The 18,416-nt window shown below is 38.2% G+C and overlaps 1 protein-coding gene across 1 annotated transcript in view; it reads left to right on the top strand.

Moving 5' to 3' along the window:
• Nucleotides 1-419: 419 nt before the first annotated feature.
• Nucleotides 420-18,416, top strand: part of TES (testin LIM domain protein) — a 62,761-nt gene continuing 44,764 nt past the window's right edge. The window contains exon 1 of the mRNA XM_040260892.1: nucleotides 420-709. Coding sequence (XP_040116826.1) covers nucleotides 683-709 — 27 coding nt within the window. The 5' untranslated portion in view covers nucleotides 420-682. The remainder of the gene's footprint in view (nucleotides 710-18,416) is intronic.

Genomic DNA, 18,416 nt, shown 5'->3' with positions numbered 1-18,416 from the left:
CCCTCTTCATTGGCTGTCTGAGATAAGGTTTCCTGCCAGTGCTTGGGATATTGGAGAAAAGTATTTAGCCAAGTGCCTTTTCCACAACTCAACAGTGAAATTATAGAGTGCAATGCCCATCACGAAGATCCCTAACAATCCCCACAACTTCTCTTTTTCTTTGCTCTGAATTCATATTTACAGTCCCAAGCAAAACAGGTTCAAACTGACTGAATGGAAGTTTCATTTCAGCTGGAGGTAGCTTGGGCTCCTCATTTCAACTGGAGGCAGCTTGGGCTCCAATTCTTTGGGAGCAGGTAGTCAGGACGCCCAGCAGAGCCTCAGAGACCAACTCGGGGCTACCGGATTGAGCTCCGCAGGGTACCGCCCCGAACGCGGCCCCGCCCCTCACCTTGCTGGCGCCGCGCTCCGCAGCGAAGGTGCGTGCGGCGCTCAGTGATTGGCGGCTGCCCGGAGGGGCCCGGCTGCCATTGGCTGCTTGGGCCTCTTTGTTCCCGGTCCCCGCCGCAGGCCGGCTGCAGCCGACTGGGCGGCGGAAGTTTGACCGCGCCGGGCAAGTGGCTGCGGCGGTGGTGCCGGTGTCCCGGCACATCTCCTCCAGTACCCGCAGCGGTGCCAGACGCCAGGCGATCCTGGGCGTGGTATCCCTGATCGGAGGAGAAACCCCCTCTGACACATAGACATGGACCTGGAGGCCAAAGTGAAGAAGGTAGGGTGGCTGGCAGCAGGCGCTTCACCTGCGCGGGGCGCCGCCCCCTGTCTACCAGAGGCTGGTGGGGCGCAAGGGCCGTCAGGCACGAGCGGTGTCGGGATCGCCGGCGCCTGGGGCCCCAGTACCCGGTCCTTCGGGTAGAGGGGGTGTCCGCTGGCCATACTAACTCCTGAAACCCAGGAGCGACTGAGAGTCGCGCGCGAGGGCGGGCGCGGGGCATTTCTCCCTGTCTAACCAAGTCCAACGGTTGGAGGTGTTTGAAACTTTTCCTTAAGATGTTTTGGCTGGGCCTGTGCCTCCCTAGAAGAAAAGGATGAGCTTAGGGCGAGTTCGGGCGAAACCGTGACACTACTTCTTCCTGTCTCAGGAAGCTGAACTTTATTAAGCCTTTGTGGTTTGGGGTCACTGATGAGACTTTTGACAGCTCAGACCTCCTCCCTTCCCACCTTGGCAGTCGAGAGGCTCTCTAGAGTGAGCGTTGATTTAATGTGCTTCCTTCGCAGCAGCGGCTGATGATGGCGTGAAAGGTGAACTTTAGTGGTGGTTTTTTTTTTTCCCCCTCTGGTCCTTCATTACTTGACTTCCAAAGCACTGCCTTCGACTTCCAAAGAAAATGTTCTCCTTCTTTGGCAACTAGTCCCAAAGAACGATTGTCAGCGGTGGTTTAGCTCCAGGAGACGTTTCCTGACTGGCTGCCCTCCGAGCGTCAGGCCCCGCGGCCCTACCTGAGCCGCTCCGTGACTTTAGGAGACTCGCGTTTCCTGGGAGAAAAGGCTGGGACTAGACTGTGACTCAGAGGGAATGCTGATGTCACATTCCAGTGTAACGTTCTGTGTGAAAGGTCGTCTCATTCCAGGGAATTGATTAAGCTAGTTGCTCCTTGGAGAAGGAAATGTTGCTCCTTATCAAATAAGGAAGTTCTGCTGAGAGTAAAGGAGGGGAAAGTAGAGAACCTAATTTTCTTCTCTTGCTCATTGTGGGTTATCAACATTGCCATTCCTTCATCTTCTAAAGACAAGGTTTCTAACCTAAGCATTAGTTGTGTTTCATGACCAGAGTTGGATTTTTGAAAATATATGCAAGTGCAAAATATTAGGTTAGGTTAGGAGGCTGTTGAAAAATAAAAAGCCTGCAGTGGGGGAAAAAAACATGTTTGCCCTTTGTGACTAGACTCGGCTTCCAAAAGGGAATTCAAGAACAGGAAAACGTAAATTCTGAGAGTACAGTGATTGAATTCTATTGTCTTCTAGTTTGATTTCTTATTCTTTTCTTTGCTTTTAGATGACACTAACATTTTTTGTTAATCTTGCTTGCTACTAGGAAAGCATTTTGTTTGCCCCTTAATTAGCCATCCGTTGATGAACGCTGCTTATTTTGTTTTTTTTTTTTTATGTGGGAAACAGTGGATAATTTAGTACTTGTCTAAAATTTTTTGGGGGGGATCTTGTCTATGGTTAAACATAGTGCTTCAAAAAAGACTTTAAATGCCCAGATCCTTTGGGAGAGAGGGATGAATGGGTGAAACCATTCTGTATGCTACTGTAATTGTGAATACCTGTCATTATGTATTTGTCAAAACCCACAGAATAAACACCAAGAGTGGACCCTAAAATAAACTATGGACTTCGGGGGATGATGATGTGCCAGTGTAAATTCATCAGTTATAGCAAATGTACCACTTTGATGTGGGATATTGATAACGGGGGTGCAAGTGAGGGGGTGGTCTGAAAGGGGATAGGAGGTATATAGGAATGCTGTATCTTCTGCTAAATTTTGCTGTGAACCTAAGACTGCTCTGGGAAAAAAAAACAAACCCTCTATTTAAAAGGAGGGGGAAAAAAAAACAAGTAACATTCAAAAGTGATTTTGAAATTATTTGGGACAAGAAGTAATTCTGAGGAAGAAAGTCCAGAGTTAAGAATTATATGTGCTAGCAAGGGAAAAATCCAGACATTATTTATACACAGTTTCCTTAGTTTCAGAATGTGGATTATCATAAATAATGGTCTTGATATATGGTGTAATTTTTCTCCTGCATCTTCCCTTTACTTTAAAAGGTTATCTTTTCTACCGAGAATCTTATCCTTCTCTCTAATCCTCCTCCTCCCCTACCCCCACCCCAAGAAAAAGGATTCCCTAAATTTAAAACTTGTACAGACAATACCATGACAGTAACAAATCCTTGTTTCACTACCCTGTTATCACTGGTGATTCTCAGGGCAAAGTCCTCAACTAGTAAGTTGGAAAGTGAAAGATCCCAAAGATGTCCAATCTGATTGCCAACATACCCTCTCTGTGTCTAGGGAGGATCCTTGACAGATTAATGTTCTATGTATTTGACAGAGTGTTTCCCAGTACAAAGAATTTAGAGGTCCCAGGAATACATTTCATAATTTCAAAAAGAAACTTGCATTCCCTTTAGAAATTGTTTTCTAACACATGAGAAGAAGGAAACAGTACAAGATCATCTTTGATCTTAATGAGCCTTCTTACCTTATTTTGGTATCTAGATACTTTTCAGGTCTCCCTTCTTTTTGACTTGGATATACAAGAAAACTGATAGTTTTAATATACCTTTTAAAAATCATAGCTGAAAGTTGAAATAAAGACACAGCCATTTAAGTAAAACTAAATTTGACTTCTGTTTTAAGATGCATGGCATTTTTTTCCTTTTAAAACCTTTCTACTATTGTTTTCATAAGAAATTTTCTCCAGGCAGATGACAAATGTTACTTTCCCATTAACATTTCATGTAAGAAGAATTAGAGGGTTATCTTTATTTCACATCCACCTCGGTGGATGATGTTATTATAAGATTTTTTGTTTTTAAAAGGAGAACTTGGGTGTCTATCATTGGCATAAATTTGGATTAATTACCAGTTAAAATACACCATCAAAAAGGCCAGGCATTTTTATAACTAGATTTTACTAGATAGTATTTTGTTTGAGCTAAGTGAGCTGTTGCTAGGAAGTGAGAGCTAGTTTGGTTATACAGAGCTTTGTTTTAGTAATATTTTAGAGTAGAATTTGACTTTTACATCTTTGCCCTTTCTTTGGAGTTACTTGTCTAGATCTCTTCCTTATGTCTTGTGTTTCTTCATTATAATTGACTTCATGTAAGTAGAGCCTGTGTCTGCTTGGAAAAAACAATGACCTTTGAGAAACAGAAACAGAGTCTCATTTTGTGGTGAATGCTAAATCATGGCCCACAGCCAGCTATTTTCCTCTTTCCTTTCTGTGTTACTCTCCCCTGAGAATCACTTTTTTCCCTTTAAAAACATACCAGAGAGAAAGAGAACTATAGTAATTTCCCTTATGCTGCCTGGAATTGCTATAGAGCTTTTAATTTTACACCTTATTCATTGTTTTCCTCCTTTCTAACCTCCATCTTTTGATCCTTCTTGATGTCTTGCCTGTTTTTTCTCTAGGATCCTTTTCTTTGTTTCTTTAATTTTAAAAGATGAGATTTAAAAGATTACAAAGTCACTAAAACATCTCATTTCTCAGCATCCAAACATGTTCTGAAAGCTTCTGTCATTTGCCGAAAAATCAAAGTGAAACCATGTGATTGCAGTTGGAAAGATAACTGAACCACAAAGATTATTTCCATTAGAAATTAGAACGAACCCTTTCTCTTAGGGTGGTCCCTGACTGAAGTGGAAAAGGCAAGTAAATGGTGACCTGGAGGTTCAACTCTACAGTTAAATTCTCTGCTTGAAGCCATTCTTGCTGAGAATCATTGGCAAGACTTGGGGTAATGGGAGGGCTTCCAGGGCTTTACCTTAGAGGCAGTTATTCTCTCAGAACAAGTACAGAATAAAGTGTTCCTCAGCAGGGCTTTTATCTCTTTTAAGCCATAGTGTGAGTCATTACATTAATTAGACATGAAAAGTCACTTTTTCTAACTTGCTTTGAATATTGGTTTGAATAGAACTGTAGTAGGTTTTCTGTTGATTTGTTCCTTAATCCTATCCTATGAAGTTGAATTAGGGGTTTATGTCTCTACTGGCTGTCAAGCTGTGTACCATCACCTCTCTCCTTGACTTTGCTAGCTCACCTTCAATAATACTAAATATTACTAATCCAAGACACACTCCTCACCCTGCCTGCCCCCCTTTCCCCCCAACACACACATCACCCTCCAGGTAATCATTCTTCTTGTTACCAGCTAGATGGAAAATCTCTTTATTCTATATTCCCAAAGCATGTTATCATAACTCTTAGCAAACTTTTTACTTTCTCCCTCTATATTATAGTCTTTCTCTTACTTAGATTGCAAGCTTCTTGAGGGAAATTCATATCCTATTTATACTTGTATAGTTATTTTGTTTTCTATTCAAAACAGTTTATGAAGCAGACTAGCTTCATTTTAAGGATAAGAAAATTAAGGCTTAGATAGGTTGATCTGAAACTGGCAGAAAGTAATTATGATCTTGCACCATAGTCTTAATAATCCATGTGACTTCCATCACATCACCTAGCCCGAGTCCTCTGATACCCTTGCTTTGATCACTGCATATATGTTGAATGAAGTTCCCGAATAGAAAAAACCTAAGATGCATTTCAACATTTTTATTTGTTTAAAGGAATTATATTGGAGAAATGGTTTCTATTCCAATAAAATGACCACTCTACTGGTTTTCTATAGTTTATACTTTACCCATGATCATATGTATGCCTTTAGTGTAAGTTGCCTTTGACATTTTTTGCATGGAAACAAAGTCTAAATAAGTACAAATATCAAGAAAAGTAACTTCTGGGAGATTTTACAGTCAAAGAAATTCCATAAGCTCCAATAATATTCTGGACCATATCTTCTCGGATTCCCAGGTTTTGTTGGGAGCAGTGATAGTGCTGCCTTCTAGCTATTTAATGTGGTTCTGAACAATAGCAACCCTGCTTTTGGCTCTTTGTCTTTCAACTAGTGACATCTGGAATTGTATACAGGTACTCATGGTTGGCCTGTAGAAGAATCTGTTCTACCTGCTGAACCCCAGAGTTGATAGTAAGCCTTACACATAAAATGGTAGGCTAAACCTCTTTTTCTCCTAGCAACAAAGTACTCTAAGTGCTGCTGGAATGGCAGATCATGCAGCTTAGAATAGAGCAGTTAAAAACAAAAAGTTCAATGTTAGGAGAATTGTTCATACAAGAAGATCTATTGAGAAGCAGTAGGAAACACCCAAATGAACTATTTAACGAGGCACTCACTGAACTCCAGTAGGGTACCAGTCTTGTGAGCCTGGAATTAACATCATGGACCATAGAGTTAGTCTAAGGGGTCTATTTAGTAGAAAGAACAATAAATTGGTAAAAGAGTACTACTTCCTATGTTCTTTTTCTGAAAGCCAGAAGTAGGGATATAGTTTGCCCCATGCTAATTTGAATATGTTTTTTACATGCCAAATCACTACTGTGTGTTCAGAAATTGAAAAGATCAGTAAGTACCCAGTATAGGTAAAGCGCAGTAGTATACAGAAAGATCTGTGGTATATTAAGCTTTCTCATGTCTGTTTGTCAGTATGATGTAGTCTTTGTGATCTTCGCCACTCTGGATCTCAGTTTCCATAAAAGTCAATAGGGGAGCCAAGTGATTTCTAAGATTTCTTCAAACCCAGTTACTCTTTTTGACTTTGGAAAATATTATCAGTAGTTTACCAAATATAATAATATTCCACAGTGCTTAAAAATCATACAGGCCAAGAATATATAAATATATATGATTTTCAATGAAATGGCCTGTATATAAATGTTATATATTTGTATGGAGTCCATGAAAAAATGAAAAATTTTTTTATAGATCTTAGCTGCTTTTTCAACTTGTTTTTACTTAGTTTGCCTTTTAAATATTTGTGGCATATTTGAAAACATTGTTTAATTCATTTAACTCTTTAATTTACAGCTTCAAAGGCATATAAATTGCTTTCTTAGCATGAGGCAAATAAGCCTAGTTATGGTGTATATCACTCTCTGTGATATATTACAGGAAAATGAAAAATAATGGAGCTTTTATTGTCTTTAAAAGTTATCTCTCCCAAAATAAGATGATTCATTTAAAAACTGTGTGAGTAGTTTCTGTGCAAAACATTTTTCTAAACCCTGGGGGTATAGTATGAACAAAAAGACAAGATACCTTGTATTACAGAACTTACACTATTGAGAGAAATGATAGAGAAAAAAAATGACAAAATAAATGATAGAAAGTAAGTACAAATGGGATTGTATCCCTTAGTGAACTCTTTACAGGACAAGAGTACACTAGATTTGTAACACAGAATGTCCTAATTTAGTGGTGATTCTTGGCATTTGTTCCTGGCTTTGCAAGCTTTGTAATTAGGAGTGATTATTTGTCTTAAGTAATAGCAAATGAAAAAGAAATGAGAAAGCAGCTTATATGTATTAGAAGCTCATAATTAGATAAAGCTAAAATATTTACAGTGTTACATCTATAGATACACAAACTGTCTTTTTCCTGATTACAAATGTGCTACAAGGGTCATTCCTGTATTGCATTTCCTGTTTACAATCATTACTAATTTTTGTTTGGTAACTACTGTCATGGTACCTGAAAGAATGATTTTTTAAAAATCCATTTACTAGATCATTGATATATAATACATACAGGAAATTATTTTGCTTTTTACAAAGTAGTGATGTTAGGGATTATTATATAAATTATGAATTATGAAATAACTTTTTCAATGATAAGAAAATAGAGAAAAGACTAACCAAATTGAAAATGAGTTTTAGAACCTCAAACTTTCAAGATTTTAAGGAAAAATTAATTTGATAATTGATAAATTTGTATTCGATCTTTGAGTAAAATCCATGGATTAAAATGTGTCTTAAGCACTGTTATTAAAGGATTAAATTTAGAGATTATGTTTTACAGCTATCCAGCTCCAGTCTTTGATTCTCTTAAAAAAAGCTCCGGTCATATTTTAGTTTCACTTATTTTTTTTTTTCAATTACCTGATCTACCTAACTCCCTACTTAAATAATAGGAAATTAGAAGAATTAATATGCATAACTGTAATTTTCTAATGCAAGTTCAAGCTGTGATTCTAAAATGACTTTTTAACTATTTTTTTTCTTTTTTCTTCTCAACCGTTATAATCACTGTTCATTGCCATTTACAAAACTATAAGAAAGAACAGAAGGTGATAGAAGAAAGAACCTACTTAAAGAAATTCACTAGGTATAATCTGGGAACTGCTATGGAAGTATTTCATGTTTCTGTAGTATTTAACTATAAAACTTGGTTGATTGTAGGTATCACTGCTTTTATTTTGGTCATATTCAACAAAGGAGAAAAGCATAGTTTAGGATTGCCAGTTTCTCTTATCCTTGGCTAGTCAAGAATGTAGGACTGCTTGGGTCTGAGTATGGCTTGAGGGAGGGACTGTAGGAGAAGCCCGGCAGTTTGAGGACTGCTGAGAGCGCATCTGCCAAGCAACAGCCAGGCTACCACTGTGTAAATATAATTAAACTCTGGATGAGGCCGGATCATCCTCAAATCACCTATGCTTCAGTCTATCTTTATTACAGTGACATTCTGACCACCATACAGATTTTAAAAAGGGGTTTCAGGGCATCTGTTGGTTACATAGCTTCGTATATGAACAGTGAGCCTAGCAAAAGAGGCTGAAATCCTAGCACAGATGCCTTGGTGCTGAGTCCGTTAATGTCTGTTGCCACCATGCACTTATTACCCCTGTTCTGTTTAAAGATAAACTGATACCGTGTTTCATTGCAAAATGACAATGCAAATATTGGGTGTATTTTTCTTTTTATGAGTGTAATATCATGGAAGTCTTCATAGAATGAGTCACAAAGTAAAGGTAAAGAATATATTTTCATTATGGAATACTGGCATGCAATACAAATAATTGAGGGTTAAACAAAACAAAGTCACCATTTGTTTTTCATAGAGGATATTAAAATTTCAATTTAGATGTAAAACTACAGTATCTTAATTCCTTTTCTATCAGTATCACCTGTTGAGCTTATATCCCCCAAAATTCCATGATGTCATCTCTGGTGGATCAAAGAAGGAAGGTAGGCAGGCTAGCTAGTGGGCAAGATGTGAATTAACTACAGTGCTGTAGTACAGTGTTGCTCAAAATATCTGTGTTGAGGAACCATTTTTTCAAAACTCCAAATCTGTCCCAGGCATAATACTTTTAAAAACACAATAGAAATGAATTACTAAAAGAAAAAGACAAAAATGAGGCCAATTTAAGAAATATACCAGACCTACTGTCAAAGTGCTTAACAATTCCTAATTTCTTTTACTTTCTTTGTATGTTCCATAACAAACTGGTAACCAACAGTTTGCACACTGCACACTTTGTAGCACTGCAATAATAGGAATACAGACAATTACGACTACCATTCTCTACCCTTATCAGTGGAGAAGATGTTCCAATACCCCCAGTGGATGCCTGAAACCGCAGATAGTACCAAACCCTTATATATATGTTTTTTTCCTATATACACATCCCTATCACAATACACTGTGGAAAATTCTGAAAGAGATGGGAATACCAGACCACCTGACCTGCCTCTTGAAAAACCTGTATGCAGGTCAGGAAGCAACAGTTAGAACTGGATATGGAACAACAGACTGGTTCCAAATAGGAAAAGGAGTATGTCAAGGCTGTATATTGTCACCCTGCTTATTTAACTTATATTCAGAGTACATCATGAGAAACGCTGGGCTGGAAGAAACACAAGCTGGAATCAAGATTGCCGGGAGAAATCTCAATAACCTCAGATATGCAGATGACACCACCCTTATGGCAGAAAGTGAAGAGGAACTAAAAAGCCTCTTGATGAAAGTGAAAGAGGAGAGTGAAAAAGTTGGCTTAAAGCTCAACATTCAGAAAACGAAGATCATGGCATCTGGTCCTATCACTTAATGGGAAATAGATGGGGAAACAATGGAAACAGTGGCAGACTTTATTTTGGGGGGCTCCAAAATCACTGCAGCCATGAAATTAAAAGATACTTACTCCTTGGAAGGAAAGTTATGACCAACCTAGATAGCATATTCAAAAGCAGAGACATTACTTTGCCAACGAATGTCCGTCCAGTCAAGGCTATGGTTTTTCCAGTGGTCAGGTATGGATGTGGGAGTTTGACTGTGCAGAAAGCTGAGCACCGAAGAATTGATGCTTTTGAACTGTGGTGTTGGAGAAGACTCTTGAGAGACCCTTGGACTGCAAGGAGATCCAACCAGTCCATCCTAAAGGAGATCAGTCCTGGGTGTTCATTGGAAAGACTGATGTTGAAGCTGAAACTCCAATAGTTTGGCCACCTCGTGTGAAGAGTTGACTCATTAGAAAGACCCTGATGCTCGGAGGGATTGGAGGCAGGAGGAGAAGGGGACGACAGAGGATGAGATGGCTGGATGGCATCACTGACTCGATGGACATGAGTTTGGGTAAATTCCTGCAGTTGGTGATGGACTGGGAGGCCTGGCGTGCTGCGATTCGTGGGGTCACAAAGAGTCGGACACGACTGAGTGACTGAACTAAACTGATGATGAAATTTAATTTATAAATTAGGCACAATAAGAGATTAACAACAAGAACTAAAAATAGAAAAATCATAACTGTATACTATAGTAAAAGTTTTGTTGAAGTGGTTTCTCTCCTTAATTAACTTCTTCATTCCTACCAAAAATGGAGCAGTGGCTTATTCAATGGCAGACCCAGTCTCTGCAGTAATTTTTATATTTTTCTGTCCAAACTCGTGTCTTTTGTCTCCTGCAGTGGCATGCAGGTTCTTTACCACTAGCGCCATCTGGGAAGCACTAAATGGTGTAAGTCATTTTAAGGGATCCCTTGCTGAAGTCTTCATGTGGGCTTCATGTTTTCTGGGGCCACATGTTACCACCAACTAGAATATGTTTCTGCTTATGTCTCCCACCCATGACTTTAATGCCTTTTCCATCTTAACTAGGCAATTCCCATGCACTGTGTGGCTATAATTTCTGCAGTTTGAGGTGCAACAGCAACACTAGCATGAATTTGTTTTTCCTTCTTCACAATTTCATGGATAGAAGATTTCTTCCTACTGTAGATCTTAGTAGCATCAGCATATAATTTTTTTGTTGTTAAGTGGAGAAATTTCATCTTTCACTTAAAGGAATCACTTTAAGTTTTCTCTTTGTCATATCTGAATTGCCAGCATCACTATTTCTGCAGTTTGGAGCCATTATTAAGTAAAAATAAGGGTTATTTGGAATGTAAGCACTACAGAGATACTGTAACAATCAGTCTGGTAATGAAATTGGCTACTAAGTGACTAACCAGCTGAATAAACTGCACAAAGGATGATTTGTAACTAAAGGCAGGACAGAGCAGACTCCAGATTTCATCACACTACTCAGAATGCAGTTAAAATTTAGGAATTGTTTACTTCTGAAATTTTCCATTTAATATTTTTGGATCATAGTTGACCATAAATAACTGAAACTGCAGAAAGCACAAGTGTGAATAAGGGGCAACTACTGTATTATGAGGTTTCAGAAGCAGAAGCAATAAAAGTGGGCGGATTGGGAACAACATTATGGAGGAAACATCAGTCAAACTAACTCCTGTAGGACAAGTAGACAAAGAAGGATTTCCAGGAAGAATAGATAATCTGAACTAAAGAAACATGGCTGCAAAACGTCAGTAAACCCTTCAGATTCTCACCATTAACATTTTTAGCATTGACTCTTCTAGAATAAAGCTAAGGTAAATGATTTGTGATTTTCCTAGATTATAGGTTTGAATTTTGAAGTGTGCCACTGAGCTTATACGGGAACATAATCTCCTGCTGAGGATCTATATCTCTCTCCTAATCATGATTCTTATTTAATGTCATCTCTTGACTTAGAGGAGAAAACATCACACTGGAGCCTAGCTGAGGGAGTCTGGGCTTGGCTGCAAGCTGTGGGTTGGGACTACGCTGGCTCTCCAGATCTCTCATCTTCCTGAGATCACTGGATATCTTAAGCAGACATTTGCAGAATAGTGGGCATGTCCAACTGCAGGAGCACATTTTAAGCCTCTGCTCGTGTCGCTGCAGTCACATGTCCAAGTTCAAACTCAAGGGGAGGAAAGTTCTAGTCTAATGACTACGAGGCAAGCGTGTGGATGTTTACTACTACTACCTGGGAATGAAGAATTTGGATCATTACTTCAGACTATTATCTATTCTCTAGTGGGATTAATTTTGTGTTTTTTTTTTTTTAATTTGGGGGTTGAAGTATACTTTTCTGAAGTTCTTTCCTGTAACAAGTCTGTTCCGAGAAGATATTCTGCACAGTTTCATAGACAACTGATACTTCAAAGCAGGACAGTCTTTGACCTTTCTGAAAAAGCTCTGAAAAAATCTTGAGGTATCCTTTACTTGATTTTTAGAGTGATCTAGTCCCTTTTCTGTTAGTTTTGAGACTAACAGACCTCTCTAGATTTATCCCAGCTAGGTCATATGATCTCCATGTAAAGAAATGTGGAACTCATTTCTCTGGAAAAGATCAAATTGCCAAAGGTTTTTAAGAGGAATTGCAAAATCTAACCTTTTAAATACTGCAATAAATTGAAAATAGATTATACAGATACTCAAATGATGCTGTGTGTTATACTCTGTCATTGGTAGCAAAATAGAAAATTTTCCCAAGAGAAATAGGCAGATTAGCGGTAGAGAGAGGCAAGACAGATGAGTGGTTCAGTATCCATATTTCTTTTATGATGTCACAGGTAAAAATAATTGAGATGCTATTTGTTGGCACTTTTCTCATGGACCAGATGAAATCAAGCTGGGGAATGGAAATCATCCAGTGGACCACTGCTGCCCACTTCTCTGGAACAGGGAGTTTAGAGGATGCAGAACAGAACTTACATAGGTTTGAATCCTGGTTGACATTCCCCTAGAAATTTAGACAAGTTTCTTAGCCTCCTTGGCTTTAGGAAACTTATCTGTAAAACATGGATAATACCTCCTTATTGGGTTATTGTGAGACTACATAAAATGATACATGTAAACACTTAGAACAGTGCCTCCCATGTAGCAAGTACTTGATCAGTGTTATTATTCATGTTCTCTGATGAGTTTTATTTAGTTATCTAGACCTTAGTATCAATAAGTAAATGTTTGGAGATCCAGAATTGCAGAAAGTTCATCAGCTTTAGAATTTTGAGTTGAATTCTTAGCCCTGACACTTACTGGCTTTGTGAATTTGGCAAAATTACTTAATCCTTTAATCCTCAGGATCTTTATCTGAAAATCCATTACAACCGTCTATCTCACAGGGGTATAAAGAATAATTAACATGAACATTTTAAAGCACAAAGTATGGTACCTGCACATATGAAAAATAGGTGTATCATAATTATTATCAAGAAATCCAGTTTAGACAGAAGAAAATCCTGCATAGATTTTAAAACCATTTAACAGGTACCCGAATATATCATCAAGGATTTTATGACCTAACACTTTCAGAAAAATTATTGATACTTGATGCTTTGTGGGACACAAAGAAATATTTAAAATTCAATAAATGGAATATATTAAATTACTGGATTTCATTTTTTCTTTTTTTAAAATTTGCAAGTTATTTTTTATGATAAAAATAAAAATTTATAAGTAACTGTTGCTAGCAGTTGGTTGAGTACATGCTGTATGCTAGTCACTGTGGGAAAGATTTCAGAGCTATATTATTGGGTCTCTAGTGGGGGCACTTGATGTAACATTGCCAGGTACTCTGGTCCAGTATAGGAAACAGTTATGTTTTCCTGAATGCAGTCTTCCTTAGAGTTTTTGGTAAGTTGCAAAAATGGACACAGTTCTTTTTAGCACCTCCCATTAAGAAATGGAGTCTATTTTCCTACGCTTTGAATCTAGGCTGCTGGCAGACAGTGTTAGAAGTGGTGGTGTACGTGCTGTGGCCATGGACTTCACGGGGCTTGTTTGCATCTCTTTTTTGGAACCCTGTTACCACCATGTGAGTTAGCCTAGCTCAGCCCACTGGAGAATGAGAGACTACATAGAAAAGATGAAACATCCCGGATGAGCCTCCCCTGAACTAGTTGTCCCTAGCTTACCTGAAAGGTGACTACCAATGCAGTGAGCCCAGCTCAGACCAGAAGAGTCATCAGCTGAACCCAGCCCAAGGTGCTAAACTACAGAAGCATGAGCAGAATATCATGATCAGAAACTGCAAACTAAATGGTTGCTATTTTAAGCCACTCTGTTTAGTGGTGGTTTGTTAGGCAACAGATCATAACTCATACTCCCTCTGTTGCTAGGATGTAAGTCTTCTTGGCCTCCCACAGTGAAAGCTATGGAAAAGGTCTGAGAGAAGACTTTTCTCATTCTGAATTACCCTCCTAGCCCTCTGTACATAAGAAAGAATCTGGGCACTGTAGCTTCCCTGACATCACTGATCACTTGAGAACGGCCCCCTTTCTAACCGAGTCAAATCTAATTTTGATTTATTTGCTTATTGTTTCATCAATATAAAGGAAAATTAAATTACTCTGCAACTGAAATTTGATTCTAGTTGTAAAAAGGTGATGTATGTATGTTTTGAAAGTTGTCTATTTCCCCTGAACCCCAGTACCTTTTGTAGTGAGGAAGTCCTTGGGCTGTAGTTTAAATATAGAACAAAAAGCATGTGAATCCACACCACTTCTCTAATAAATCAAAAACCAAACGATGGGTCAGAAATTAATTAAAGCACTTAAGTTTACATAGCACATCATATAAACATAATTCTATTTTTCCAGAGCAATGGATGGTGTGAAAAGTTTAGACAAAAAGTACATAAGCATAAGGCATCTGGCGGTAGGGTTCCTGCATCTCTCCCTTCCTTTCAAAGTTTCTAACACCTCTACCGGTGCTTTAAAACTTTACTTTTGCTCTAAATACACCTGAATGCCAATCCTGGGCAAAGTGGAAAATAAGAAGATTGCCTTTTGACACCTTTTACCCCAGATTTTCTGTGTCTTCTCCTCATCGGGCTTTTCCTCTCCAGATTCCCTTGGATGCTTGTTTTTGTCTGGGCAGCCTGCTCTAACAGCTCTTTCAAGCCAGTGCCACAGGGCTTTCCCTTCATTCTGTCTCTGAAAACATGCCTGTACTGTTCTCTTTTCTGCATGTGCTCTGATTAGGTAGACAGTCAATGGCAATACATCACTTAATTGTACAGTTATCCTTTCTCCTCAATTATACTCCTAAAAAAATACTGTAGCCCTTAAGCCTGGTAAAAAATGATGGCAATATTTAAGTTTTGGTATGTACAGTCTTTAAAAAGGCTTCTCAATAAACAGCAATATCTGTGGAATCCACTCTTTGAGCAAGCTGTGGAGTTAGTGACACAAGACCAAATTAGAATTGTTTGTCATGATCTAAATTCTTTTAGGAGACTCTTACAGATGCCTTTTGGAATCACATTTTAAAAATACCTTTTATAGCTGATAATTGGGAGTTTCTGAGGCCTGTGTATAAAAGCGCATGCATGACAAAGTCTTTCCACTGAGCCACAGCTCAGCCAATCCTAATTAAGAAATCATTTCATCAGCAGCTGTAGCCTGTGACACTTTTATAGCCTGCATTGTCTTTCTCAAAGTAACAGGGTTAGGAGGAGGCTCTTTTTGAATAGAATTCACAGAAGAGAATTGATGAACAGCTCAGGTGACTGCCTTTACTTAAGAGTTTAGAAATAATTTGATAGTAGTCAATTTGAAAAATGTTTATAAGGAACCAGCATAAACTGAACAGATGCAGTACATTTCTTTTTATAATTTATTTACCTAAAATAAGTGCAATCTTTAAAAAAAAAAAACTAAATTATTTTGTCTCCAATAATACTGTGAGGATACATTAGGTTTTGAATAAGTATACAGTACAGAAAAGTTAGTTATGAACTGCTGCCTATAAATATACCTAATTTGAGTCAAGTAATTTACATTCTGATATCACAAAGAAGTACTATATATTTTTTCCTTTTCATCATCAGAAAAGTTATAAAATAAGGTTTATATCAGTCTTTTTTCCAGTTTTATCCTCTGTTCATTAAGGAGGACTATGACATATTATAAAAATTGTGAAATTTTTCTTTTAAATGTATTTCTAGAAATTTCTTGCTAGTCAAACCTGATAGTTTGTATTCTGGTTTGTGACTGTGTTCTAAAACAAGTATGTATGTATGTGTGTACACAAGTGTGTATATATGTTGAGATGGTTAGAGAATAAGATGAGAGACAAAATCATTCTATTCTGTCTTCTGAAAGACTGTTCCCTGATCTTGACTGAGTGAACAGTTAAACTGAGGGGAATAAAATGAGAGCATTTATAAAGAAAGAGCAAAGTTTTGTTTACTCTGCCCATTGGGGTGAATAGAGACTTAAGTATTTGAAGTGGAAAAAAAATAAAGGCAAGGGTGGTAGATAAGCACATTTATATCCCCTCCCTTTGTAAAGTCTGTCATTACAGATCACTTAGTCTTAGCTTTTAAAATTGAAACAGAATAGAGGCTGTCAAGATGGCCCCATTGATCCCACCTCCTAGAATTCATAGTCCCTTCCCTTGAGTGTGGGCTAGTCCTGGTCAATAGCCGCCGAGGGATGTAACATGGCAGGTGTGATGGTACTTCGAAGATTAAAGACTTCAGCTTCCATCTTGGGTACGCTCACTCTCTATGGTTCGCTTGGCCTGGGAAAAACTTGCTGCCATGTCATAGGTGCCGGTGTGAGACAGCTTAACAGTGGATCTTCCCCAGTTGAGCCTTGAGTGACTACAGCCCTAGTTGACCCCTGATTGCAACCTTGCAAGAGGCTCTGAGCCAGCCCACCTAGATAAGCCACTCCCACCTGCCTGACCCATAGATAGCTATAAGATGATCAATGTTTGTTATTTTCAACCCCCAAATTTTGGAATAATTTGAAAGTAATACACAGGTTTCCCACTAGGAATCTAGGAATTTAGTGATTTGAAAAAAGAATTATTGCAGTTTTTCTTCATTATATTATCCCTGGACACTGCATAAATATTTGGAATCTTCTATATAATATAGTTAATAATTTTCAGTACTAGTGATAAACCTACTTGTTTTGAATAAAGATCTTTCAACTTTGAGAATTAACTTGTTCATTTGCATTTCGTTTGTTTCTTTTAAAACATTTTTTTTCCTCTTCCTAAAACATTGTAAGAGACCTATTTTGCATTAGGACCCTGGATATTTCCTTGACTTATGCCCCATACTTTTGAGGGTCCTCTTGTATGTGTGAATGATCACCTCAGGGCTTTCTGTGTAGTGCAGGTGGTTTGCAGATACTCAGGTTTCTTATAATCAGTCTCAGGTTTGTCTAGGAAGGAGGAATTCCTGGCTGGTGACAAATAGACAGTCTTTCAGATGAATATCTATTGTTCTACAGAAGTTACAGATGAGGAATATGACTCATTTAAATTATTACTTCAGAGTCTCATTTTAGAGGAAAAAATAGTGATTTTGTAGTTAAGCTCAGGATTTGGAGTTAGAAAGGTCAAGATTCAAATCAGCTCTGTCGGCTTTTGGCAGATTGCCCGCAAAACAAATTACTTAATCTCTCCAAGTCTCAGTGTCTTTATTTGTGAAATAGGAGTAATAACACTTTCCCATCAGTTGTTTTGAAAATTCAATCAGGTGATGTATGTATCGTGCTTGGTAAGTATTAACGTCTTAACAAATGGTGCACGTGCGTACTAAGTCGCTTTAGTTGTGTCTGACTCTTTGTGACCCTATGGACTTGTAGCCCACGAGGCTCCTCTGTCCATGGGATTCTCCAGGCAAGAATACTGGTGTGGATTTCCATTTCCTACTCCAGGGGATCTTCTTGACCCAGGACTCGAACCCGGGTTCCTGTACTACAGGCAGGTGTCTTACCAGCTGAGCTACCAGGAAAGCCCCTAACAAATTGTAATTGAGGTATTTTTATTACCACTTCCACCTTCACAACTACCAGTGGTCATTAAGAAAAAGCATAATTAGAATTGCTTTAAGGTACCCTAACAAAACTACAATTCATTATTGTTTCCTAGAAAAAAGCAGCAGGATCTACTTCTGGTCTTTGTCAAAACTGTTACTATATTTATTGAGGTTGTGTAGATGTTTTAAGTAATTTACGATTTGATTATATCCCAGACCAAAGTAGACAAATTGCCTTGGTTACAGTCCTTGTATCAGTTACCTAATACTGGTACTGCCTTAAGGAATGTAGGGAAAGACTGAATGGGAGTTATCTATTTAATTTGTTAAAGTTCCAGGAAGATTGACCCAGTACCTCCAGAACAGAATTTATTATGAACTATTTAGACTGAAAGATCACTTGTTTTCTTTTCCTTCCTATCACAGTGATGATTTACTACTATGTGTGAACAAAAAAGTGTCTTCATTTGTCTCACAGTGGATTTTATGATACAGTTTCACGAAGGGCTCTGCCTTTGTACTTCATGCACTGAAAAGCTGAAAGGATGTGAAAGTGAATTCTAGAATCTGCTATGAAGAGTTTTATTCCCACTTGCTTCTGAATAAGTGGTCCTGACAACTAAAGACCCTTACTTGATTATTTTATTCTTGGTATAATATTTTGATCTCAAAATTTACATTTCTGTTTAAAAAGAATTAATATATTACATATTTATCTGAGCCGAGGTCTTTGCATGTTCATGA

The sequence above is a fragment of the Oryx dammah genome, unplaced genomic scaffold, assembly GCF_014754425.2.
Source record: "Oryx dammah isolate SB20612 unplaced genomic scaffold, SCBI_Odam_1.1 HiC_scaffold_18, whole genome shotgun sequence".
NCBI lineage: Eukaryota > Metazoa > Chordata > Mammalia > Artiodactyla > Bovidae > Oryx > Oryx dammah.
Note: the sequence above shows the minus strand (reverse complement) of the source record. Positions and strands in the feature narration are given on the sequence as shown.